The following is a 22,645-nucleotide window of genomic DNA, read 5'->3' as shown; positions in this document are numbered from 1 at the left end:
GTGTATTATTATTTTGTGTCTATACATTTTATTTTTGAAACAAAGGATAAAAACTGTCAAATCTTAACTGTTGTGATTTTTGCAGTAAGGAAAATGACAAAATTTACTACTTGCAATTTAGTTTTCTGAACAGTTTTGGGCTCATAGTGGAGTTATTGGGCTATGTGGAAAGATATAAAAGAATGGCAATTCAATTCAGTTTTCTTTATATTGCCCAATATTACAACAATAGTCATCTCAATGGGATATCAAGCATTGCCAAAACATAAATTCCATCCATCCATTATCTAAATCCACCATATTCATCTTTGGGTCACGGGGTTAGTGGAGCCTGTCCCAGATATTGTTGGGCGAAGGTGGGGCACAGCCTGGACAGGTAACCAGTTGGGTCCAGGGCACCTGGCACACAATCACTCACGCACCCCAAGGGGACATTTTAGAGTAAACAGTTACCCAATGAAGCTGGTTTTTGGACTGTGGGAGGGCCCCGGAGAAAAGCCACCCATGCATGGGGAGAACATGCAAACTCTACACAGAAAGAACCCAGCCCGCATTTGAGCCAGGGCCTTCTCACTGTGAGGTGAGAGCGCTAATCACTGCAGCACCTTGCAGCCCTCAAATTAAATGACAGAGCAAATTTTAAAGTAAAGAAAAAGCTAAAAAAAAGAAATAAAGGAAATTAAATGTCCCAGGCTACTACTTGTTAAAGCTTAGAAGTTTAAAAATTGGATAAACTCGACAAGAGCTGGTCATGGCAACGAGATGGGTCTCTGAGCTGCAGCTTCTCAGGCCCACGTTTGTGCCTCTGCAGTCAGAAACAGAGGGTGCTATTTGACCCAGCTTGTTCACTGGATGCTGCTTAGGCTCATTAAGATGGGCTGTAGCTGTGATTATGGAATATCATTGCCACTGTGACACAGCAGCTGCTGCGACTGTGGATGTAATGGACTCTTAACAACATGCAGCACAAAATGCTTCTCTGTCTGAGCTCATTTACTTTTACTGAAAAGTCATGAGTCTAACTGTTAACAAGCCAGTTGCTTTTATTAATGTCCCTTTAAGCAAAATGAATTATTTAATTCTGCTTATTCCTGTAAACTTTTAAGAACAAAGTTAGAACCCTCAATATCTGAAGGGAAAATGTTCTGAAAAACATCAAGGAGGATCTTACAGATGTGTGAGTTCACATATTTCCATTAGTTTCATCATCACTCTGATTCCTGATACCCCAAAAAATGTCTTTTTTTATACCAAGTACATTTATATTTCCTCTTTGTGCTAGATTTGTTTTTTCAACCAAAGAAATCCCTTCATGGGTACAAGGTGAACTACTGAGTCACGACCGTGTCCTAAATGGGGATTTTTTTTCCACTGTGCCTCTCAGCAGAATCATTCACTGAGCTGAGGGTTAATGCAATTCTTCTGGAGTTCTGCAACAGTTCACTTTAACCAGCTCAGTGGCCTTGTAGTAGAGTGTCTGCCCTGTGACTGGAAGGTCGGGTGTTCAAATCCATGCCAAGTCATACCAAAGACTCTAAAAATGGGACCCAATGCCTCCCTGCTTGAGAATCAGCATTAAGGGGTTGGATTGGGGGGGGTTAATACACCAAATGGTTCCCGAGTGCGGCTGTGTCTGCAGCTCCACAAACAAATTCCTCTAAGTATTGACTCCAAAGGCAGCAGATAGGGTTCTGAATACTGGTTTGCTGTTAAAATGTTGTCAACTTGGTCAACGCCAGTTGGTTGGTTGATTGATGGATGGATGGATGAATGGATGGGTTAATTGGTTGGCACAAAAACAGCCCATTCCAAAAAGATTGGGAAATATTGTCTCTTCTGGCAATGAGGTGAGATGCTTATCAATATGTTGTAGAGAAAGGGGAAGCCAGGATTTTTTTCTTAGCTTTTCTGGAAAGTTAAAGTCAAACAAGCATCTTTCGTAACTGCTTGATATTTCCAGACAGATTGGTCTACTCAAGGTCAAACCTTCCCTAAGGCTCAAAGCGCTTTGCAAATCACATTCCCTTCACACACTCACACACACAAACATACCCCGATGGCGGCAGAGCTGCCATGCGAGGCACTAACCATGCCAACAGGACCAATGTGGGGTTCAGCGTCTTACCCAAGGACACACATGCATGGAACAGAAAATAACCCTGCAATCAAAGGTTCACTGCTGTACCTCTGAGCCCTTATTGAGTATCATCCAGAATCACTGTGACCCTCTATATAACCTCACTTTCTGGACCAAAGCCTTTTTAAGTGATTGTGGATAAACTTTGACAGTCACTTTGAAAACATTGTTCTTGTTCTACAGTTAGTCTCACTCTGTCAGCTCAACGCCTGGGAGACAGTGACATTGTTTTAAAAGCTGATGCTGTTTTCGTTTTTAGAAATGCTCTACAGATATGTTTTGCTCAAAAATGTGATCAGAACCAAAATCACAGTTCCTTTGCTAGCTCTGAACACATTATCATCTTCAGTAAAACACTGTGGTTCTGTCAGAATAATGCCCATGTGAGGAGGAACGAGAGGCCTTACATTTGCACACCTTTGGAGTTACTTTGGTGAGAACTTTCAGGACAATGATGATGTGATTACTTGTTCGAACTGGTCCATCTACTCCTTAAACCCGGGTCCTGTGTGCTCTGGTGCAGAGCTGCAAACACTGACAGCAAGGCAGAGCTGTCTCTGGCTTAGTAGATCACACACTGTGCTGGAGGTATTATCCTCATCCACTCGCTGACAAGCAATGCTGAGTGCTGTTCTCTATGCCTGCCACAAGAAATCACTGCTGACAGGCAAAACTGGTGGCACTTTGAAGTCATGAGGCTCTGACAATTAGGATAAAGCCACGACATAACTGTAATGAGTGCAAGGAGCAGGAAAATTTGAGGGGTTCTCACGTATACTAAAGAATGGACACATTAAACCCACCAACTGACAGAAATGCAGAGGAACAGGCACCAAGTGCTTTTCATTCTCCAGGTTCTGACATTATATACTGCATGTTTAGAAAATCTTTATGTTTATAAATTACTTATTGTTCCAAAATGATTTCCAGTTCAAAACAGTCTGCTGAGAGACGCTCATCTTTCTTCAAGAAAACCTAAAGTGTTGGAGATTTGCTCCTATTAGACTGTTTTAACTTAGTTTCTTCATCAGATGTTGATTTTTTTATTTTGATTTTTTTCTGAAAAGTAAATGTGAGGGTTAGAAACAGAGTCATTTCCTTTATACTAAATACATTCTTACACCAAAAGCAATTTATAGATCTAAGATTTCCTTCATTTTTCGCAAATATGGGTATTATTCAACTCTAAATAAATAAATGTTCACACATCTTTTTCATTTTTCATTGGATCCCAAAGAGGATTTCTCTCTCAAATGAACAGAAGGAAAATAAAAACACGTCAAGGCAGAGTATTCAGTATTCTCTTTTGGGAAGGACTGTAAAGATCTTAAAGTGTTTTTCACCCTACCATAACATCACACAAACTATACTTTATAATTTACCCTTTAAAGAGTGACAAATGTTGTGAGCTTATTTTTTTTTATAAACCACAATATGAGTTAAAAAGTTTAAAGTTGGTCACAATTTTTCACTTAATAAAAATGTAAAATTAACATTCTTAAACTTTTTTTTGCTTTGTCAGAAGTCTGATAACTAAAATTTTTTTAATTCTGTCTTTCCTCTCTTGTGGCTGACTTTTTCACAGAATCTTTTAATTTATTTTCAAAAAAAGAGGTTGCATGTTTGTTTGTTTTATTTAGAGTTATAGCTCTATATTTAAATTATTTTTAATGATTTCATTTTTGTGATGAATCTGCAGGTCATTACTGACCTGGAGGAGCAGCTAACCACACTGACGCAGGAGAATGCTGAGCTGAACCGCCAGAACTTCTACTTGTCTAAACAGCTGGATGAAGCTTCGGATGAGCGAGAGGATCGTCTGCAGCTCAGCCAGAACGTGGACCAGCTGCGGCGGGAGGTTGCTGATCGGGAGATGCACCTTAACAACCAGAAACAGGTTGCCTATGTACAGAGTGCTTACAATAAACTGACCACGTTTGCCTTTTTAGTGAAGATAATTTAGAGATATCATTTCAGAATTGTGCCCTGCAGAAACAACCCCCTTAAAATAAGTCAGAAATGATCACTCCATTGGCAGATTTTCTCAAAATGAGCACACACAAACAAAATCCACAAATGGGGTAAGAAAACATGTCTTACAAAAAAATATTATTTTAAGAAAATAAAATCTAGTCACTAAGACATGTTTCCTTAAACTAAGACTTTTTTGCTACTGAGAAACGTTCTTGATAAGATGATTTTTCTTGCAAGACAGGAAAAAATACGTTTTTTCTTAAAACAAGAGTTGACATAATATATTTAATATAGAGTAATATATTTTACTTTCTTGAAATTCAGTTTTTGGAGTGTGAAGCAATCTAACCAGTTTTTAGCAGTTCAAACTTTTAAAAAATGTTTACCAGTACAATCAGGCTTGAATGGAGCCCCTAATTAAAATGGGAAAAAAATTTAAATCCCTAAACCTAAAAAAAAAAACAACCATACATGTCATTATTTAAAAAGAGATTTTGCTTAAAACACAAAGTTTTTCTGTTGTTTTAATGTTTTAAGAAATGTCTTTCATTTTCATATACTTTGCAGTGCTTCTCTTTTTCAAAGAATTCATTTTAGACTCTCACCTTCTTCTCTCAGAGAAGAAAAACAAACAACTGAAAATGCAAATCAATAAGCCATAAAAGAAATTCTAATAACAGAATAAGATCCATAAAAATGAGAGAAGAAATAAGAACCTGGTCAGAGGTGGTAGAAAGGAGAGCTGTGATGACTCACAAATGAACATAGAAGCAACAGTTTCCCATTTGTTTTTTCTATACAGTTCTTAAACATGACCGTGTTTCAGCAGATCCCTACAGAGTGGACATTTTCCTCTCACCTAAGTCACAGTGATGCTCTAATCTTGTTCTCAGTCTCTGTGAAAGCTGACCTGACATCCCTCACCTCTAAAAACGTTTACAGTAAATGAGACGGCAGAACCTCTGGGATCATGTCAGTATTTTTAGAATCATCATTGTGCTTGCAGAAAGAAGGAGAGCAGGCTGCACGATGTTTGCGCTGCACCTGTGGGAGGATGTGTTCGTGGGTGTCCAGCAGTGCTCTCAGTCTTGCTGGTTGTGCAACCGGTGATGGAAGTCATAGTCGAGGGACGGGGTGGAGTGTGGGAGGGATGTGTCATCCCCATCACTCCCAGGTCGTGTCGGCTGTGGAAGCGTTGGACTTCACAGGGCTATGGTGTTGCTGCAGCGCCGGCAGAGGCTATATTTGTCTGCAAATACTTTGTTTAAAGCGGCGTGTTGTGAGATGTGAAGACTATGGATGCACCACAGCAAGGAGAAAATCCTTGCATCTAAGAAAACAATCTTAGAGTCTTTTTAAACCTTCATTAAATCAAATCAGTTTTTTATGTACTAAAGGGAACAAAGGAGGCTGTGAAAGACTGACAGGAAATTACAGTGCCTAGCAGTTCAAACCAGGCTTAAGAGGAGGACACTGATCCACAGCTTCAACTTAATGATAGCTGTGATAGACCCAGGAGTGCTGATGGTGAAAAGGCTTGGGACTATAATCAGGTGTGCAAGATCAGATTACATGTTAAAAATGCCTAAAAAACATGGGGGCCTGATATTCCTGATGATTGGCCAGGTAAAGGTTAGCAGAGATCTTTAATTGAGAATTGATGTAAATTGAAAGTGAGTTAAAAGTGTGATTAAACCATAAATACATGACTAAGATTCCTGAACATTGTTGTTTATATTTGACGAAAGCAGCAACACTGTTTTCTTTCTATGTTTAGCTGCCTGTTTTGGGGGCCATAAATAAATTAATCTGTTTTCTCCTTGAAGGAATTATTGACCATGGCAATCTCTGGTTGTGACTGAGTTTGCTTTTAAACTTCCTGTTGTTTTGAATAGAACCTCGAGACCCTGAAAACTTCCTGCACAATGTTGGAGGAGCAAGTTTTGGAGCTGGAGACCATGAACGACGAGCTGCTGGAGAAAGAGAGGCAGTGGGAAGCCTGGAGAGCCACACTGGAGGAAGAGAAGAGCCAGGCTGAGCGGCGGAACAGGGAGCTCCAGAGGCTCCTGGACACAGAGAAGCAGAACAGGTAACCACCATGCTCTGATGCAGACTGAGTTACTGTAACTGTAAGGACATGAGGGACCGCTGAGTGCCAGGACGGTACAGTTTCAAATGTTCATCCAGCTCAGCTTTGTGTTTAAGACCAACTCTGATGAAAATTGTGTGTTTTTCACATGTTTTTGAGGCATTTTTATAATAATGGAGGACATATATAAAGAAAATTAAGCTCAAAGTGGAATTTCTGAGGAGACAAAAAATTTCTGTTTGATAAAGCTTGTTGTTGTGACGTAGAAGCTACAATGGGCGGGCCACAAGCTCCTTACTCCGCACCATTCTGATGCAAATAGATCCTTGAAGATCTTTGTTTTCCTTGTCTGAGAAGGCATCTAGATCAAAACTACTCTAATAGTGCTCGCCATTTTTGTTGAACCAGTAATGTTAGGTTTTGGGTGTGAGGGACTGTGAGCTAGTGGGAGACCTCTTAACCCTTGCGCTATCTTAGATGACCCCACCCTTACATTGACGTGTTCTCCCTACCATGACAAAGGTGGATAAAGGTGGAAAGATTTCATGTAATCCATGGACACCAGAAATCAGATCAGAAATCATTGAAGAAAAAAGGTTCAGAGCACTGTCTAGTGGGTCTAGATCAGTGTTTTTCAACCAGTGTGAAAATTTCCCACGGCTGATGGTTAGGTGTGCCGTGGGAAATTGCCCTTATTAACTGATCTAAAAACATTTACCATCTCCAGGATATCAGCTCTGTGTTCATCCAAACAGGCCCTGATAAAACACTGAGAAGTAAGGAATATAAAAGATCATTAAATTATTGTTTCTTTGTGTTTATTTGATTCTATTAAAGACACTTTGATAACAATGATGGTAGTGCGATTTAGCTGCAGCTACAACTGTTTACTGAAAAGTCCCACCCCTTTAACTGTCTCCGCCAATCATTGTTGGAGGCTTAATAACACGTCATTAGTCTGACCAATCAGAAGTGGTTAAAGTCTTCACGTCCTTGTTACGATTCTGCTCATAAAGTCTCTCAGTTCCAACAAAAATACCAGTTAAAGCTCATCTTTAGTGGTGTAGTTTTCCACAGAATCTGGTGTCAGACCGTGGAACAAGTGAACAAAACAATGAAGCTCAGAGATGCTAGTTTGTCTGTGTTCAGCGCTGTTTGCACTACATCTCCCATGATGCATTGGGTTAAAGTGACAGTGTCTGAGCGTACAATGAGTCTTCCCCGTAAAATGTCTTGAAACCACAACGAACACACATCAAACAGTTTTTAAATCTTCTAACTTTACTTTTATTAGATCTTTTAGAAAAAAACAGCTGCAGCTTCAAACTTTTTCTGCCATTATTATCACAAAAATGCATGTGAGATTGCAGAGGGGCTGTGGATCAATACAAACTATGAGTTTCTCCTTTTTTTTAATTTTTGGATGCCGGTGTGCCGCGGGATTTTTTTCAAGGTTAAAGTGTGCCGTGGCTCAAAAAAGGTTGAAAAACACTGGTCTAGATGACCCAACTCCCAATGTTAAAGTGCCTTGGATAGTACAAGGGTTAAACAGATAGCTCAGCAATGGGTGATGGGACCGGGGGGGGGGGGGCTTCTTGCCAGTGGTCCCGCTCGCGACTCAGAGGTGAATTTCCAATGAAATCCTGCCGCTCTGTAGAAACTATGTACTAGAAAACGATGTGTTTTGGGATTTTGGCTAAATCCAAAAACACTTTTACGATAGATCAAAAGATGACCAGCAAAAAATTATTATAACGTTTAATGTCAGAAATGTTGTTCATTCTGGTATGCTTGAGGGTACATTACTTTAAAAGGATGTCAGGTTGTGTAATACCTTATAGATAATATTTTAGAAATTAACTATGCTGCATTGTAGAAGAAAATAACATGATTTTTTTTTGCCAGTTTACTTTACTTTTTCTTCATATTAACTGTGAAAAGCAGGTTCTGCTGTTGATTTTCTTCTGCAGACATTATTATTTCTGGCTCTTCATGCCTACATGCGGTGAATGCTCCAGGTCTGCTCTCCTGGGCATGTTGAGTTATTCTGGGTTGATATAAGCAACAAGAGTTTGCAGAAAAATCCTAGATGCACAGACAGATTACGTACAAACAAAAAGCCAACCTTTTTTTTCTACTCCAGGCTGCGTGCGGATCAGCGCAGCTCTGAGTCTCGCCAGGCTGTGGAGCAGGCGGTCAAAGAGCACAAAGCTGAGATCTTGGCCTTGCAGCAAGCCCTGAAAGACCAGAAGCTTAAAGCTGAGAGCCTTGCAGACACGGTTAGAAGCTCCACCCTGATGCATGAATATTTCGCCTATGACTGGAGTCACGCCAACCCTTCGTGTTTTTACTCCTCAGTTGACTGATCTGGAGAAGAAGCACTCAATGCTGGAGATGAATGCCCGCAGTTTGCAACAAAAGCTGGAGAGTGAAAGGGATGTGAAGCAGAGGCTCCTAGAGGAAGTACATCGAATTCTTTTGTTAAATAATTCTACCTTTTTATGCAAATCTTTCATGTTTGTCTACATTTTTTGTATTTTCAAAGTACATGTTACTTTATGACCAACCCTCTTCCTCTGCTTACAATTTTGAAATATAGCATCACTGTTTGATAAATATGTTTGGATTTAATTGCATTACAAAAAGGAAAGATGAAAAGTGAGCTGAGACCTTCTTTTCATCAACAGCAAGAGAAACTGCAGCAGCAGATGGATGCCCAAAAAACCCACATATTCCGTCTGACCCAGGGGTTGCAGGACGCTCTGGATCAGACCGACTTACTCAAGACTGAGAGGACCGATCTGGAATACCAGCTGGAGAACATCCAGGTGCTTCTGCACAAATATATCCTCACACAAACACACGCATGCACAGTCACTTCCTGAACTGGGCGTCCATCCCCGTGTCCTTCCCAGTCCTGTTTGTTTTCTCTGCTCTCTGTTCTTAACCACACGAGAATGTGAGACCCCCACTCCCAAAAAACACTTTGTTTTACCCAAAGGCATACCCCCCCATATTTCTGTCTCTCTGTCACCCTCTCTGTGTGAAGTGAGGTACTTGAGGAGAAATTCATGGCAGTAGTGATGTTCACTTAGCTCCACCTGCAGGCTGCTTACTCTCATGAGAAGGTGAAAATGGAGGGAACCATCACCCAGCAGACCAAGCTCATAGACTTCTTGCAGGCCCAGGCTCATGGAGGCTCCAAGAAGAAAAAGGTTGTTTTTCATCAAACCAAAGTGGTCTAATATGCTTAAAAATTACATGCAAAACTTAGGATCAGAGCAGGACAAACTGTTTGCTCGTGTGTCTTTTAGGGAATTTTTGGGCGCCGTCGGGAGGACCTGCTGGCTGCAATGGCTGCCCAGGCCCAATCCCAGGGTCAGGGACAGAGCCAAGGCCAGGTATCCCCCGTCCCCCCAATGCAGCCGGTGCCCCTGCAGTACAGTGACATGAAGGCAGCTCTGGATAAAGAGCGCTCTCGTTGTTCCGAACTAGAGGATGCTCTGCAGAAGATGAGAGCAGAGCTGCGATCTCTGAGAGAAGAAGGTCAGAAGAAGAAGATGCAGCAGAAAGTACAAAAACACAAAGTTTTGCTCTTTGTGAAAATGAAAGAAAAAACCTCTTTCCATTTGAGGTCACTTAGAACTCCCAAAGTAAATCTTGGTTGGTAAAATTGCAGATCAAAGGAACTTTGGAGAGATTTTTGTCATTTTTAACAGGAAAGTCAGCAGTTTGCATGCATCCAGCTGATGCTTGAAGCTGTGACTTGAGTTACTTGAGTAAATATAACATTCAGTGACTCATGCATGCAAAATTTCAGACTGAAAAGAATTTTACAGAACTGGAGACAAATATGTTTACACATCTACTGCACGCCTTGAGTCCAGAGAAGTGCAATATTTACAAGCATTTCGCATAGAAGCACAGCCAGTCGAAATCTAACTGAGCCAATCTGGACTTCTTTTATTTACTAGTTATTTACTAAAAGACTATTTATACTAGTCTTTTATTTTTTAAACTTAGAATTTCATAGAGCTTTATCAAATAAAATAAAAAAGTGTCAAATAAATCCATGCTCATAAACATACACTGTAACCCAAGAATGGATCTAAAGAATGTTCATATCATACATACTAGATGTTGAAGCAGTAAATTAAATCAGCTTTTTCCACCTCAGCTCTTCAGTACAAGGAACACGGCAGCGCAGCAAATCCGGCTGCAGCGCGGCAGCAGATAATCATGTCAGCTATGGTGAAGTCCCCTGAACACCAGCAGGGCCCCAGTAACCTGGCACCCTCTAACTCTGGACGCAGGAAGGACACGCCAACACCGGAAGGTGAGTCACAGCCGGTATTCAGCCTCTTTGTCAAGTCCCCCATGAAACATTAAGAATAACCGCAGTACAACAATATAATCCCTGAAACATGCTATCACAGCGTGCAAAAACACACATCGTCTCACCTTCAAATGTTCATTTCTAAAGCTCTTACTATCCTCCTTTACACACTTTCAGAGAGAAGGACTGTCACTTTTGAAAGTAAGTGTTTCTAAATTGTGGTTTATGCTGTTTAATTCCCCTTTTCACTGCTCATTTTGCAACATTCACATCCTTGACAGGCCAGATTTTAAAAGCCCTGCACCATTTCCAGTGTCTGAACTCCATACTTTTTCTGTGTGAGAAAGAAACCCTCACAGTGCAAAGCTTTTCAAATCTGAAGCATTTTGTCTCGGTTGCTGATGCTTAACTCTGCCCTACTGAGCTGTTTGCGGCTGATTTGCATAACCTGGCTCTGTTCTTGAACACACCTGCAGCACCACCTCCACTTCACATCACTCACAAAAACTCTGCACAAAGCCATCAAATTTTTGGTCTGATTACATGGTATTATCCAGTCATCCTGATTTATTATAGTGTAGAGTTAAAATATCAATGATTTCAATCTATTTTTAGAAAAAAGCAACAAAAAATGGTTTTAAAAACATTATTTAGGACTTTAAACATTATATTAAATTAAGTTTGGATCAATGTTTTTAGAATTTTTGAAAACATCTGACATGGTATTGTTGCAATTAAGTAGATGTCCTGTTAATGTGTCCCACATCTGTCCCGATAACAGACTTGACAATACTTAATATAGGGCATTTTTGACACTAGGAGAGCCATTGTTGTTCTTTACAAGTACTTTTGTTCTCAGAATTGACATGCATTTGTCGCTGTAGTCTCTTTAAACCACTTTGTCACCCTTATCACTAGTTATTACCCTCCCTTTGCCTTGACTTGCCTCACAGGGTTCCTTTCAAATGAGTTTTGCTCCGTCTCTCCCATGATCCAGCATGGTGCACTGGAGGTTTGGAAGTGTTCAGTTGTTTCTGTGTTGTAAAGTTTCCTGACTGTTTCCAGAGTACAGCCGTCGACTGAAGGACAGTCAAAGAGACAGAGAGAGGGAGCGGGAGAGGGTGGTGCACCACAACACCCCTCACCGCTTCACGGTGGGACTCAACATGAGAGCTGCCAAGTGCACCGTCTGCCTGGATACGGTTCATTTTGGGCGTCAAGCAGCTACCTGTCTCGGTGAGTATTGCAGATTAATCTAAACAGCCATGAAGAAGATTAATCTGTTGATCTGTTTTGCTTCAGAAGTTATATAATTTCTATTTTGTGTTTTTTTGAAAAAAATTTGTGCTCTTGTTAAATTCATCACCATATCTGCTGTTAGAATCACTGCCTTTGTAAATGGAACGTTTTAGGTTTTAGTTGTTATTTGGAGAACCATAGTCATTTTGCCTGTTTTCCCCAATTGTATAGCTTCTGTCATGGTTTCTTCTTTCCTGGTTTTATTTTTTTCTAATTTTTGGTTTATATATTTTTCTTTTCTTGGCTTGGTTCTTCACTGTCTTCTTCCATCTGCTTGCTCAGTTGCCTGCTCTTTTGAATCTCTGTGATGTTTCTCCACTTCCTTTCTCTGGTGTTTTGAAAACCTCTCTGTTCTTTGAGTCCTTGCTGAGGTTTGTTATTCTCTTGGGCAGATGAAAATGAGTCAAATAGTGATCACTTTGTTTCTGATGGTTTTTGTTTCCCACCCTTTAGAATGTCACGCTTTGTGCCACCCAAAATGTTCCCCCTGCCTTCCAGCCACGTGTGGCATGTCCAGCGACTGTTCCCTGCACCTCTCCGAGGGCTCGTGCAGAGACAAAGGCAGCTCTCCAGCACAACAGCTCAAAGAGACCGGAGGACACATGCACCTTGAGGGCTGGATGAAACAGCCCAGGTCAGCCACGGACAAACTTTGTGTTTCAACTTCTGCTTCTGCCTGTTATCCTCCAAAAAGGTTTTATCTGAATACAGATAACTTTTTGGCTTACTGTAATGTTTGCAGAAAATCTGTACTACAAGCAAATTGAGTGAAAAAATCCTTGCATCCTTTTATTAGGAGAAACTTTATTTATTCAAAGTACTTTGAGACATTTGAGACGCAAAACCTTCAGTCTCAAGTTGACAGGTTTTAGAAAAGTAATCTGTTGCCTAATCAATCCTAAAGTTGGTGACACACCTCAGATTAACAAAGACTTGTATGTTTAGAAAACTTGCAGTAAGGGTGAGCATCTTACATTTTAAGATTTTATTTTAATTGACTTACACAGACAAATGGATTTCTCTTCAGGGATGGTCAAATCTATTAGAATTGTTGCTAACTTTTACCCTGGAAAGGGAACTAAATCTGTTTTGAGAAAAATGAATGAATCTGTTCTACAGGCATAAACTTTAGAAACTTCTGCGTTTGTGCAGTGGCAAAAAAAAAGTAAAATCTACATTGATAAATCTCATTTAAAGACTTCATGGACCTGTAAGTGCGAAAAACAACTGAAACCAATTTCCGTGATTTGAAATAAAGTTTCGGAACTCATGTCTGTGGTAAAACCTGCTGTTAATAAACTAAGAGGTTGCAGCCGGGATGAAGACGAATGAAACTAGCTTTTCCCCACACCATGCATTGCAGACATCATATGTGTTAGGGTTGGGTATCTTACCCTCTCGCATGCTCCAATGTCTCAAAATATGCTCCATGAATCAATACATAACAGAATTAACAAACATGAGAGTTGATACAATACAGTCCAATTCCTTTATCTACATAAATATAATCTAGATATTTAGCATTAAAACTATAAATGAAAATAGATTTTTACAGAGACACTTCTCTTTTCCTTACTGACATGTTTCATCTTCGGACATGACAGCTTCAAACATAAAAACCTCCATCTATTAGACTGTTTTGTTCTATGTGGTAAAACAAGTGTCCTAACAATATATTCAGGTATTGTTTACAATGCTGGGAAAAAATGAGTTATCATAGTGCAATCAACACACAACCTTTGCTGTGGTTCATGACCTGACTTGGTAGAATCAAGCTTGTGATTGGACATCTTTCTGCTTGCAACACATAAAAGGCCAGAAAGGGATTTTTTACTTCCTGATCAATTAAATGCCTTTTTAAACAAAATACTCTATAATCTTTTCTGTGGTTTTGAACCGATTCTGCTGTTGCTTCCAGTACTAGATCAATTTTAAAAAAATGTATCTATATCCTTACACCCATAATGTAAATACTAGGGAACATTTTACATGCTTAAAACAAAGAAGGCAGATTCTGACAGGATTTAGAATTTCCTAAACAGGAATGTCACAGGATTGTCTTTCATCCTGTGTTTGCAGGAATGGAAAACGAGGCCAGGGCTGGGAGAGAAAGTACATGGTCTTGGATGGCACGAAGTTGTCCATCTTTGATATAGAGCCAAGAGAAGGTACAGTTAGACCTGAGAGGTTCATTTATCAAACATTTAAACCCGAAGATCTGCTGGAGTTGCTTTTGTCGTCTTTCGTCATTGATGTCTTTGCTTTCAGACTCGGTGAAGCCTCTGGAAGAGTTTGACCTCTGTCTGTCTGATGGAGAGGTGCTAGTACACGGAGCAGTCGGAGCATCTGAACTGCCCAACACCGCTAAATCAGGTAAACCAAAGATTCCCAGCTCTCCATTTAAAGGAGTCATGGCCTCACTGTATCAAATCCCTGGTTTGAGCGGGTTCCAGCTTTATCATTCATGTTCTCTGATTCTTCTGCCAGATGTCCCCTACGTACTGAAGCTGGAGTCACGCTGTCATACCCCCTGCTGGCCTGGTCAGTCCATCTACTTCATGGCCCCGAGTTTCCCAGACAAACAGCGCTGGGTGGCTGTGATGGAGTCAGTGGTGGCAGGGGGGCGAGCCTCAAGAGAGAAAGCAGAGGCGGACGCTGTGAGTGATTCTGCAGCAGAGACGCATCAACGAAGGCCCGTCACATTCTGGATGTCTGCAGACATTAATCACAAACATTTACACCCTGTGTCTGTTCTGTCTGCATTTAAAAGATCTGAAAATTGTTGAAATGCTAAATGTTATACTAACATGTCATTAACTGGCTTCTCTTTTCCTTCTTTTTCTTTGTCTTTCTCATCTGTTTGCTGCTTTTCTTCCTGTCAAAACTGCACCTTGTCTGTCTGGATGTGGGCATGTGTTTTTTAAACTCCTCTTGTTACCTCCATTGGGTTTTATTGCACACAGGCTGCAATGTTCAAAAGACAAATGGTAGTGTCTTCTCTGGTCCAGGTAAAGGGTTACGGAGAAGTGGAAATGAAACCTTGCAAGACCCTTTTGAGGCACAGACAACACCTTTGTCATCATTTGTATCATTTGCCCCATTCCCTCACCAGCATCTCCCACTCATTCCTCCTCAGTCTCCTTTGTTTTATCCTTTCCTTAATTAATTTCCGCTTTGACATGACAATGTGTGATTGTCTCTAAGAGGAATTAATGCACATGTCTGCAGGTTCAGATCAAAAGATGTCTGCTCACCCTTTTAGGTTTTTCTCTGAGCCTTCTCTCAGACTGGGATTCAAGTGACTTGACTCATTTGATCAAATATAATGTGAGATCTGGATCAGAAAGCAATGGTGTTCCACCACAAAGAGGGAGTGATATTTAATTAAATGTGTTTTGGCCTTCATCAGATCTAATGACAGTAAACAATCTGGCAGAAACAACTCCTTTGACTGAGTTTTCATGGGTCATTGAAAAAATCGGAAGCAAAAAGCATTTGTCAACAAAATGATGGAAGAAGCACAAAACTTTTTACTTTTGTCCAACTTCTGATGTAAAAAGCTCTGATACTTGATTATGGAATTTAACTTTGGTTTCAATAATCAGAAATACACACAACCTGTTTCACAAATACACACGGTCTGATTCCCAACTGTAATTTTATGCAAACGTGCAATATAAATTTGGAAATGCACACGTTGCGTTTCACAAATGTTCATGCTGTGTTTCACAAACACACACATTGTGTTTCACACATGCACAATAAGTGTTTCTCACAAATGTGCACGCTGTGTTTCACAAAAACACAATGAATGTTTCAGAAATTCACCACAAATTTTTCAGAAATGCACAATAGATTCTTTACAAACATAATTTTTAGGTACACTTGTAATATGAACTCGCAGATCATGCGAATTGTAGAATGTGTATTCACAAACCCACTCTCATTTGTGAATCACCCCACATTTGTGAGAGATTTCTCTGCGGTGAATATTGAGACTCCTTTCACGCTGCAGGTCAACTAATGTCATCATTGGCTAACGAATCTGTCAATCAAACTTATCAGCAAAGCAGAAGGCTGGTATTGTTGAAATGGCAACATTTTAATGCAAGCTACAGACTATGACCTAGAAGCAAGATGTAAGATGCGAATGTCTCAAAAGTTTCCTTTAAAACTTGAAATATATCTTAGACAGACTTAGTTTTTCACTTTTAGGAATCATGTAAAATATTCCATCGAATCAACATTAGCGTTATTTTATAAATAGCTGTAAAGTACATAGAAAACTTTGACATAGATGTGCTTTACAATCTCTATTATAATAGCCTCCTTTACTGCTGACTCAGATGGAGTTTTACTCTGAAAGACCAGCTTTTAAATTAAAACATCTAAATGGTAATTAAAGACTTGATTGGAGGCTGTTGCTACTCTTACCTTACAAAATGCAGTTGAAAATGTAATACATTTATTACATAAATGATTAAAGTTTGGCTTTTTTAAAGGCAGGCAGTAGAAATTCAGTCATTCAGTGGACGCTCAGAATGAAATGATGTGGAACTCAAACTTGAATTTGAAGTCTGAGACTGACATGTGGCTTAGTCCCACCCCTTACCCAAGGCCCGCACCAGACTTCCTCTGTCCTGCACTCCTGCTGCTTCCCTTAAAATCCTAATGAGCAGGTCCAGCTGACTGCCCCTTGTCTTTGTTCTTTCAGAAGCTTCTTGGGAACTCTCTGCTGAAACTGGAAGGAGACGACCGATTGGACATTAACTGCACCCTTCCTCTCACAGATCAGGTACCGGAGCTCACTCTGTGTAGGATCTCAGCAGTTCATTGGTGTTGGTGGATCGGCAGATGCTTTATTCTATTTCTTTGCTGTTGTGCAGATCGTTCTGGTGGGATCTGAGGAAGGACTGTACGCACTGAATGTCATCAAGAACTCCCTGACTCACATTCCAGGACTCGGATCTGTGTTTCAGATACAAGTCATCAAAGAACTGGAGAAGCTGCTGATGATTGTTGGTAAGAAGCATTGGCAATTCAGTCTTTTATCAGTCCCAGAAAAAAACCACAAAATGTCAGGTTATGATTATTTTAAATCAGATAATCTGTGTGTGTTGCGTTCTGCAGGAGACGAGAGAGCTTTGTGTTTGGTGGAGATCAAGAGAGTGAAGCAGTCTCTGGCTCAGTCCCACCTCCCCAGCCAGTCTGACTTGGCCCCCTATATCTTTGAGACGGTTAAAGGCTGTCATCTGTTCGCTGCTGGGAGGGTATGCAATCGCTGTCTGATATGTTTTGTAGTCTTGGCAGCTCATACTGACACACCTGCGCTTCTTTTTTTGTAGGTCGACAATGGGCCCTGTATATGTGCGGCCATGCCGAACAAAATCACCATCCTTCGTTACAATGAAAATCTCAACAAATACTGCATTCGTAAGGTGAACGACTGAGAAACAGAGACATCAATTATCAGTTAAAGTTGAACATAAAAGGCAATATTTATTTCTCCCAAATGTACATTCATAAATGACACAATTTATGTTTTTTCCTTATGAAACAGTTGGTTTAACACTGTAATCTTTCCCACTCAGATTTATTTTCATTAAATAGTTTTCAAACCAAAGCTTTATATGTTTGACCTCATTGACTTATATTAAGTTATAGTTTGTTAGTAAAAAAATGCAGGTTATGGGAAAATGTGCTTAGAACTATTTAGCATTTTGTCAATACTTATACTCTTGGTATGAATTCTGAGACCTTATTAAAGTAAAAAGACATTGACTTTTCCGGGAAATAAAAGGGCAGCATCATACCAAAAATACAAAATATGTAACCTGAGGTGGTGGGAGTATCATAGTTTGTGTCTGCTTTTGAAACCTGGACAAATATGATAGAACTCAAATAATTTTACTTTTATTTATTAAAACAAAAGTTGAATCACAATTAAAAAAAAAGGCATCATGAAATCTTCCAAAGGGCTGCATGGGGGCGTAGTGGTTAGCACTCACATCACAGCAAGAAGGCCCAGGTCTGAATCCCGGCTGGGAGCTTTCTGTGTGAGGTTTGCATGTTCTCTCTGTGCATCTGTGTGTTTTCTCTGGACACTCAGGTTTCCTCCCACAGTCCCAAAACAAGTTTTATAGGTCAACTGGTAACTCTAAATTTCTTTAAGGCGTGCAATTTAGGGTTAGGATTATCTAACCATGCAACAAACTGGCGACCTGTTCAGGGAGTAACCCCTCCTTTATCCAACAGTAGCTTGGAGATCCTGTGGGGATTCTTTGCACCAGGTCTCGCCAGCTTGGTCTGTGGTTGTTTTTACAGTTCTCGCCATTGCTGGGGTCTTCCCTAAATTTAAAAATAGAAACGTAGCTTTCTTTTTCTTATTACCTACATTTTAAGTAAACTAGAGGTTTCTTTACAATTTTGTCCCCCTTTCCTGTCTGTTTATGTTACTTATTATTCTTTAGGGTAATAACTTGCAAATAGTCTTCTGGGCTTTCTTCTAAACATTTTGTCTCACAGGAAATTGAAACTCTTGAGCCCTGCAGCTGCATACATTTAACCAGCTACAGCATCATCATCGGCACCAACAAATTCTACGAGATTGAAATGAAGCAGTATGTGCTGGAGGGTAAGAGTTTTTGATGGTCTTGGATCAAAGTGAGCAGCAGAACCATACGACCTGTACAAGGAAGGAGTGTGGATTCACTGGAGGATCACTTTGGTTTATTTCCCCAAAACCTTCTTCTCCATCCCCTGCAGAGTTCTTAGACAAGAACGATGTGTCGTTGGCGTCTGCTGTGTTTGCAGCCTCCTCTCACAGTTTCCCCATCGCCATCATGCAGGTGGGCACCAGTATGCAGAAGGAGGAGTACCTTCTCTGCTTTCACGGTATGTTTGAGCGCTGTTTTCCAAATGCACCAGGAGCTGATGAAAAGCCCAAACCCTAATGTTTTTCATCGAACACTTGTGCTCAGTTCAGCTAGGGTGTACACCGTAAACTGTCCTATCTTCTTGCCTTGCGGCTGCTTGTGCAATTGTTTGACATCCAGTTTGCTGAGGGTGCCGTTTGTGTGACAGAGTTTGGTGTGTTTGTGGACTCATACGGACGAAGAAGCCGCACTGAAGAGATCAAGTGGAGCCGCCTGCCTCTGTCTTTTGGTAACCCTTGCTGTTTTTTCTGCTTGATTAAAGGTCTTTACTGTGTGTCACTACTAACCTTTGCCTTCCTCCTTTGATGCAGCCTACAGAGAGCCCTACCTGTTTGTCACTTATTTTAATTCCCTGGATGTTGTGGAGGTTCAGGGACATTCAGCTCTAGGGTGAGACACATCTAAGACCTTCTGACTGTTTTAAAAACTCCATCGCTTTGGTAGATTTGATGCATCTCTGTGCTCGTTTCCAGTCCGACAGTGCTAGCCCACTTGGATATCCCAAATCCTCGTTACTTGGGTCCGGCTATCTCCTCTGGCGCTATTTACCTCGCGTCCTCCTACCAGAACAAGCTGCGGGTTATCTGCTGCAAAGGAAGCCTGATCAGGGAGTCTGGAGAGCTGCAGAGGACCGGCTCCAGCCGCGGGTCAGCTAATCACATAGACACTAAAACCTTTGACCTTTATTATCGTAACCACTCATCTTTGGATATCTTTATGATTAATGACATAGACCTGAAGTGAGTCCTCTTCTTCAACAGAAGTCCCAGCAAGCGATGCCCCCCCACGTATACAGAGCACATCACCAAGCGTCTGACTTCGGGCCCTGGAAGCCACGACGGCCTGCACCGTGAGCCAAGCACCCCTCATCGCTACCGTGAGGGCCGCACAGAGTTCAGGAGAGACAAGTCCCCCGCCCGACCGCTGGACAGGGAAAAGTCACCCGGCAGGGTGTTGGACAGCCGCAGGGAGAGGTCTCCGGGGAGGTTTGGAGACAGCACCCGACTCCATGCCGGGTCTGTCAGAACGCAGCTCGCCCCTGTCAACAAGGTACCCCTGTCTGTTCAAACATAGTAGGAATTTAAAAAAAATGTAGATTTTGAATATATTATTACTGGTTTAAATTATTGATTTAAGTTTCTGTACCTACTACAAAATATATAAAAACACTTTAAAGGAGAAAAAAACAGACAATGAATTTTACTGCTCGCATTATTTTTGGGATATTGTTTTTTACATGAGGGGTTTTCCTATTTGGTCTGAATTTGAATGAAATACGTAAAAGTTCAAATAGATATTCCTATTATTTACTGGTAAGAAACATCATTCATTGACCAAAATAATTAAGACTTTTGGGGGCCATAACGATAGCCCCAAGATAACAAAAAATGACCTTGTCAGTGCTAGTTATTTCCACATTTGACCAATGACAGCTTGGCAGCGGCATCCCATGTCCCTCACTAATCTGATGGTGTTGTTCTGAGGCACTGCGTTCCCCTCTTCCATAAGTGCTACATGCAGTTCTGCCTGGTCACTTGCAAGTGGGGTACCATCATCCAGTCTCTGCTTCTGCTTGTCTCAGACATGTTCTATGGGGTTCAGGTCAGGGGTCATTGCTGGTCATACCATATAAGGCATACCACTTCCTGAAGTCCAAACGTGATAATTCTGGTACCATTTGGTGGAGCCCTACCATCCATGAACAGAAAGTTGGGGTGTGCTGGTGGAACCGGGAGATGATGATGGATGACAATTAACCAAATGAGCGCTGACTGGTGATGCCTGTCCAGACTCTTACACCTCCTCCACCAAAGTAAACCCTAGGGTCCATGTTGACCTCTGCGTATCACTAACCTCGCCTTCTCTTGCAAAGCTGATGACCATTATTTCTGTGCAAGGTGATCCAACTCTCATTAGTGAACTGGATGGTAGACCACCATTGTGTAGGTCGCATGGTGTTGTGCCCACTGTAATGCAGCAGTGTGGCATTTTCAGAACCATGTCCGAGGGCACGGGTCCTCAGGTACTGGTCATGGTAGCTCCTGGGCGTGTCTTAAACTCTGTCAGTAGTTTTGTATCTTGATGCTGATGAATCTTTGAGACACAAAGTTATCCTGCAACAGCTGACTGACTACTACAAACCTGAAGGCGCAATGGCCAGGTGTCGCTGCTCATCCATTACGCAACGCCATGTGATCATGGCTGTTTGAATGATGAATTTGGAAAGACTTACTGGTAAAGTCTGTTTTTTATACCCACAGAATGTTGAAAATGTTGAACCACATTGAAAAGTTTTTGCATTCAAATGTTTTGGTTTTGACCCCAATAAGTAAAGCTCAATGTCAACATTGTGCGACTATTATGTGGAAAACATTAAATGAGGTGTGTCCATCATTCCAATAAAATTACCTCCATATCCCAAAAATCTGTGAAATGAAACAAACACTGCGTTTACGACACAATATCCCTAACTTATTGTGAGTAGTATCCTACAGTTTAGTTTTGTCAAAAAGTCTTTGAATGTTGATGTTCAGGTTTTGTGACATTTGAATTTTTACCGATACAGCATTACCAGTAATCTGGCATAATAAAAGAACACAGCTCTCATCTTAGAAATAAAAACCCACTCCCATCTTTAGATCAGGTTGCAAGAACAACCTTTGACATCTGTTTGCAGACGTTTTCTCATCTTCTGCCCTGTTTCAGGTGTGGGATCAGTCCTCAGTGTAAATCCAGACCGGAGGTTGAAGAGAGTGTGTGTGGGAAAACCATTTATTCCCTCCGACTGCAAGCACACAAACGCATCGCCAAGGCTGACCGTCAGCCCCTTTGCCTGTACATAGTGCTGCCTGAGTTCTTGTTCAGCAACACCAACCTGCAGCGGGTGACGTCTCCTCAGACAATCCTCTTCTGTGGCTCGGGCTTTCGTTTTCCCACAATGGAATTGGCGGCAGGGAAACCACACCGACCGGCAGGTTCTTTATAATATAATCAAAGCTGTACATATCACAGGGAGTTTTTATAGATAAAGGGAATCTCGGCTGGAAAAGCCACATCTATTTTTGTTATAAAAAAAGAAAAACATTTCCAGAGGTGTTGCAGGAAGATTATTGATGAAGTTGGTTAAAACTGGGGAATCAGGTTCTCCTTTAGATCTGAATGTCACTTGTTTTTCCTTCTTTAGAGTCAAACTAACTTTTTAACGACTCAACTAAACCATGAAGAGGTTTGACGGGCAACACTTTGCACAAGAGCTTAAACAGGAGTTTTAAGACATTATTCTTGTTACATACCCACTTCTTTTGATCAACCATTTGATCTTCTTCACTGCATAGCCTTTAATATTAAACTGCCTATGATTGCTTTATAGACCGTCTAGCTATAACCTGTTATACAGCAAGTAAGCATTGTTTTGCTGCAGGTGTTCCTTGTGTCGTTATTGGCAAACCTATGACAAAGAAACATGCAGCTCTGTGCCCGATGCTGTGCAGTCCAGCAGGCTGAAGCCGCCCGCCTCAGCTTGCTCCTAGTATGGCGCCGCCGCTGCTACTGCTGCTCGTACATGTCCTCTTTCTGTGCAGTGATATGAACTCTACCCGTCAGGGGGCCGTTTCTTTATGCTCAGTGAGATCACCTCCATCCAACACATCAATGGCATGACTTAACCTAAGGCTTTCTGATCGATTCTCTCTTCTTTTATGTATTTATCTGCATTCAATAAGTAGGTGTTGGTGTTAGACAGTAACTTAAGACTTTGAGTTTTTAAGAGATGTAAATCAGAACATACATTAAACATGATCAAAGAATCTGTGTTCTTCTTTGACTGTGACTTTTCCCACAGGCCACGGAGAGCAGGAATCACACTGCAGTCGGTT

General features: G+C 41.0%; 1 protein-coding gene across 5 annotated transcripts in view; it reads left to right on the top strand.

Annotated features, from left to right (window-relative positions):
• Nucleotides 1-22,576, top strand: part of LOC101170523 (citron Rho-interacting kinase) — a 49,754-nt gene extending 27,178 nt beyond the window's left edge. Inside the window, exons 16-40 of one of the 5 annotated variants that reach the window (XM_020706221.2) lie at nucleotides 3,837-4,034; nucleotides 6,007-6,200; nucleotides 8,344-8,479; nucleotides 8,559-8,663; nucleotides 8,888-9,028; nucleotides 9,308-9,415; nucleotides 9,515-9,746; nucleotides 10,378-10,536; nucleotides 10,714-10,737; nucleotides 11,602-11,772; nucleotides 12,289-12,469; nucleotides 13,915-14,003; nucleotides 14,104-14,208; nucleotides 14,323-14,492; nucleotides 16,550-16,630; nucleotides 16,722-16,857; nucleotides 16,966-17,105; nucleotides 17,181-17,273; nucleotides 18,361-18,469; nucleotides 18,601-18,729; nucleotides 18,919-18,999; nucleotides 19,082-19,160; nucleotides 19,244-19,417; nucleotides 19,532-19,820; nucleotides 21,477-22,576. In XM_020706221.2, the coding sequence (XP_020561880.1) occupies nucleotides 3,837-4,034; nucleotides 6,007-6,200; nucleotides 8,344-8,479; nucleotides 8,559-8,663; nucleotides 8,888-9,028; nucleotides 9,308-9,415; nucleotides 9,515-9,746; nucleotides 10,378-10,536; nucleotides 10,714-10,737; nucleotides 11,602-11,772; nucleotides 12,289-12,469; nucleotides 13,915-14,003; nucleotides 14,104-14,208; nucleotides 14,323-14,492; nucleotides 16,550-16,630; nucleotides 16,722-16,857; nucleotides 16,966-17,105; nucleotides 17,181-17,273; nucleotides 18,361-18,469; nucleotides 18,601-18,729; nucleotides 18,919-18,999; nucleotides 19,082-19,160; nucleotides 19,244-19,417; nucleotides 19,532-19,820; nucleotides 21,477-21,500 (3,348 nt within the window). In that variant the 3' untranslated portion in view covers nucleotides 21,501-22,576. Of the gene's footprint in view, nucleotides 1-3,836; nucleotides 4,035-6,006; nucleotides 6,201-8,343; nucleotides 8,480-8,558; nucleotides 8,664-8,887; nucleotides 9,029-9,295; nucleotides 9,416-9,514; nucleotides 9,747-10,377; nucleotides 10,537-10,713; nucleotides 10,738-11,601; nucleotides 11,773-12,288; nucleotides 12,470-13,914; nucleotides 14,004-14,103; nucleotides 14,209-14,322; nucleotides 14,493-16,549; nucleotides 16,631-16,721; nucleotides 16,858-16,965; nucleotides 17,106-17,180; nucleotides 17,274-18,360; nucleotides 18,470-18,600; nucleotides 18,730-18,918; nucleotides 19,000-19,081; nucleotides 19,161-19,243; nucleotides 19,418-19,531; nucleotides 19,821-21,476 lie in introns of those variants that run through there. The other 4 variants (XM_020706220.2, XM_020706224.2, XM_020706222.2 and 1 more) reach the window with 4 other exon arrangements.
• The last annotated feature ends 69 nt before the right edge of the window (nucleotides 22,577-22,645 follow it).

This window comes from Oryzias latipes, chromosome 9 (genome assembly GCF_002234675.1).
Source record: "Oryzias latipes chromosome 9, ASM223467v1".
Taxonomy (NCBI): Eukaryota; Metazoa; Chordata; class Actinopteri; order Beloniformes; family Adrianichthyidae; genus Oryzias; species Oryzias latipes.
Note: the sequence above shows the minus strand (reverse complement) of the source record. Positions and strands in the feature narration are given on the sequence as shown.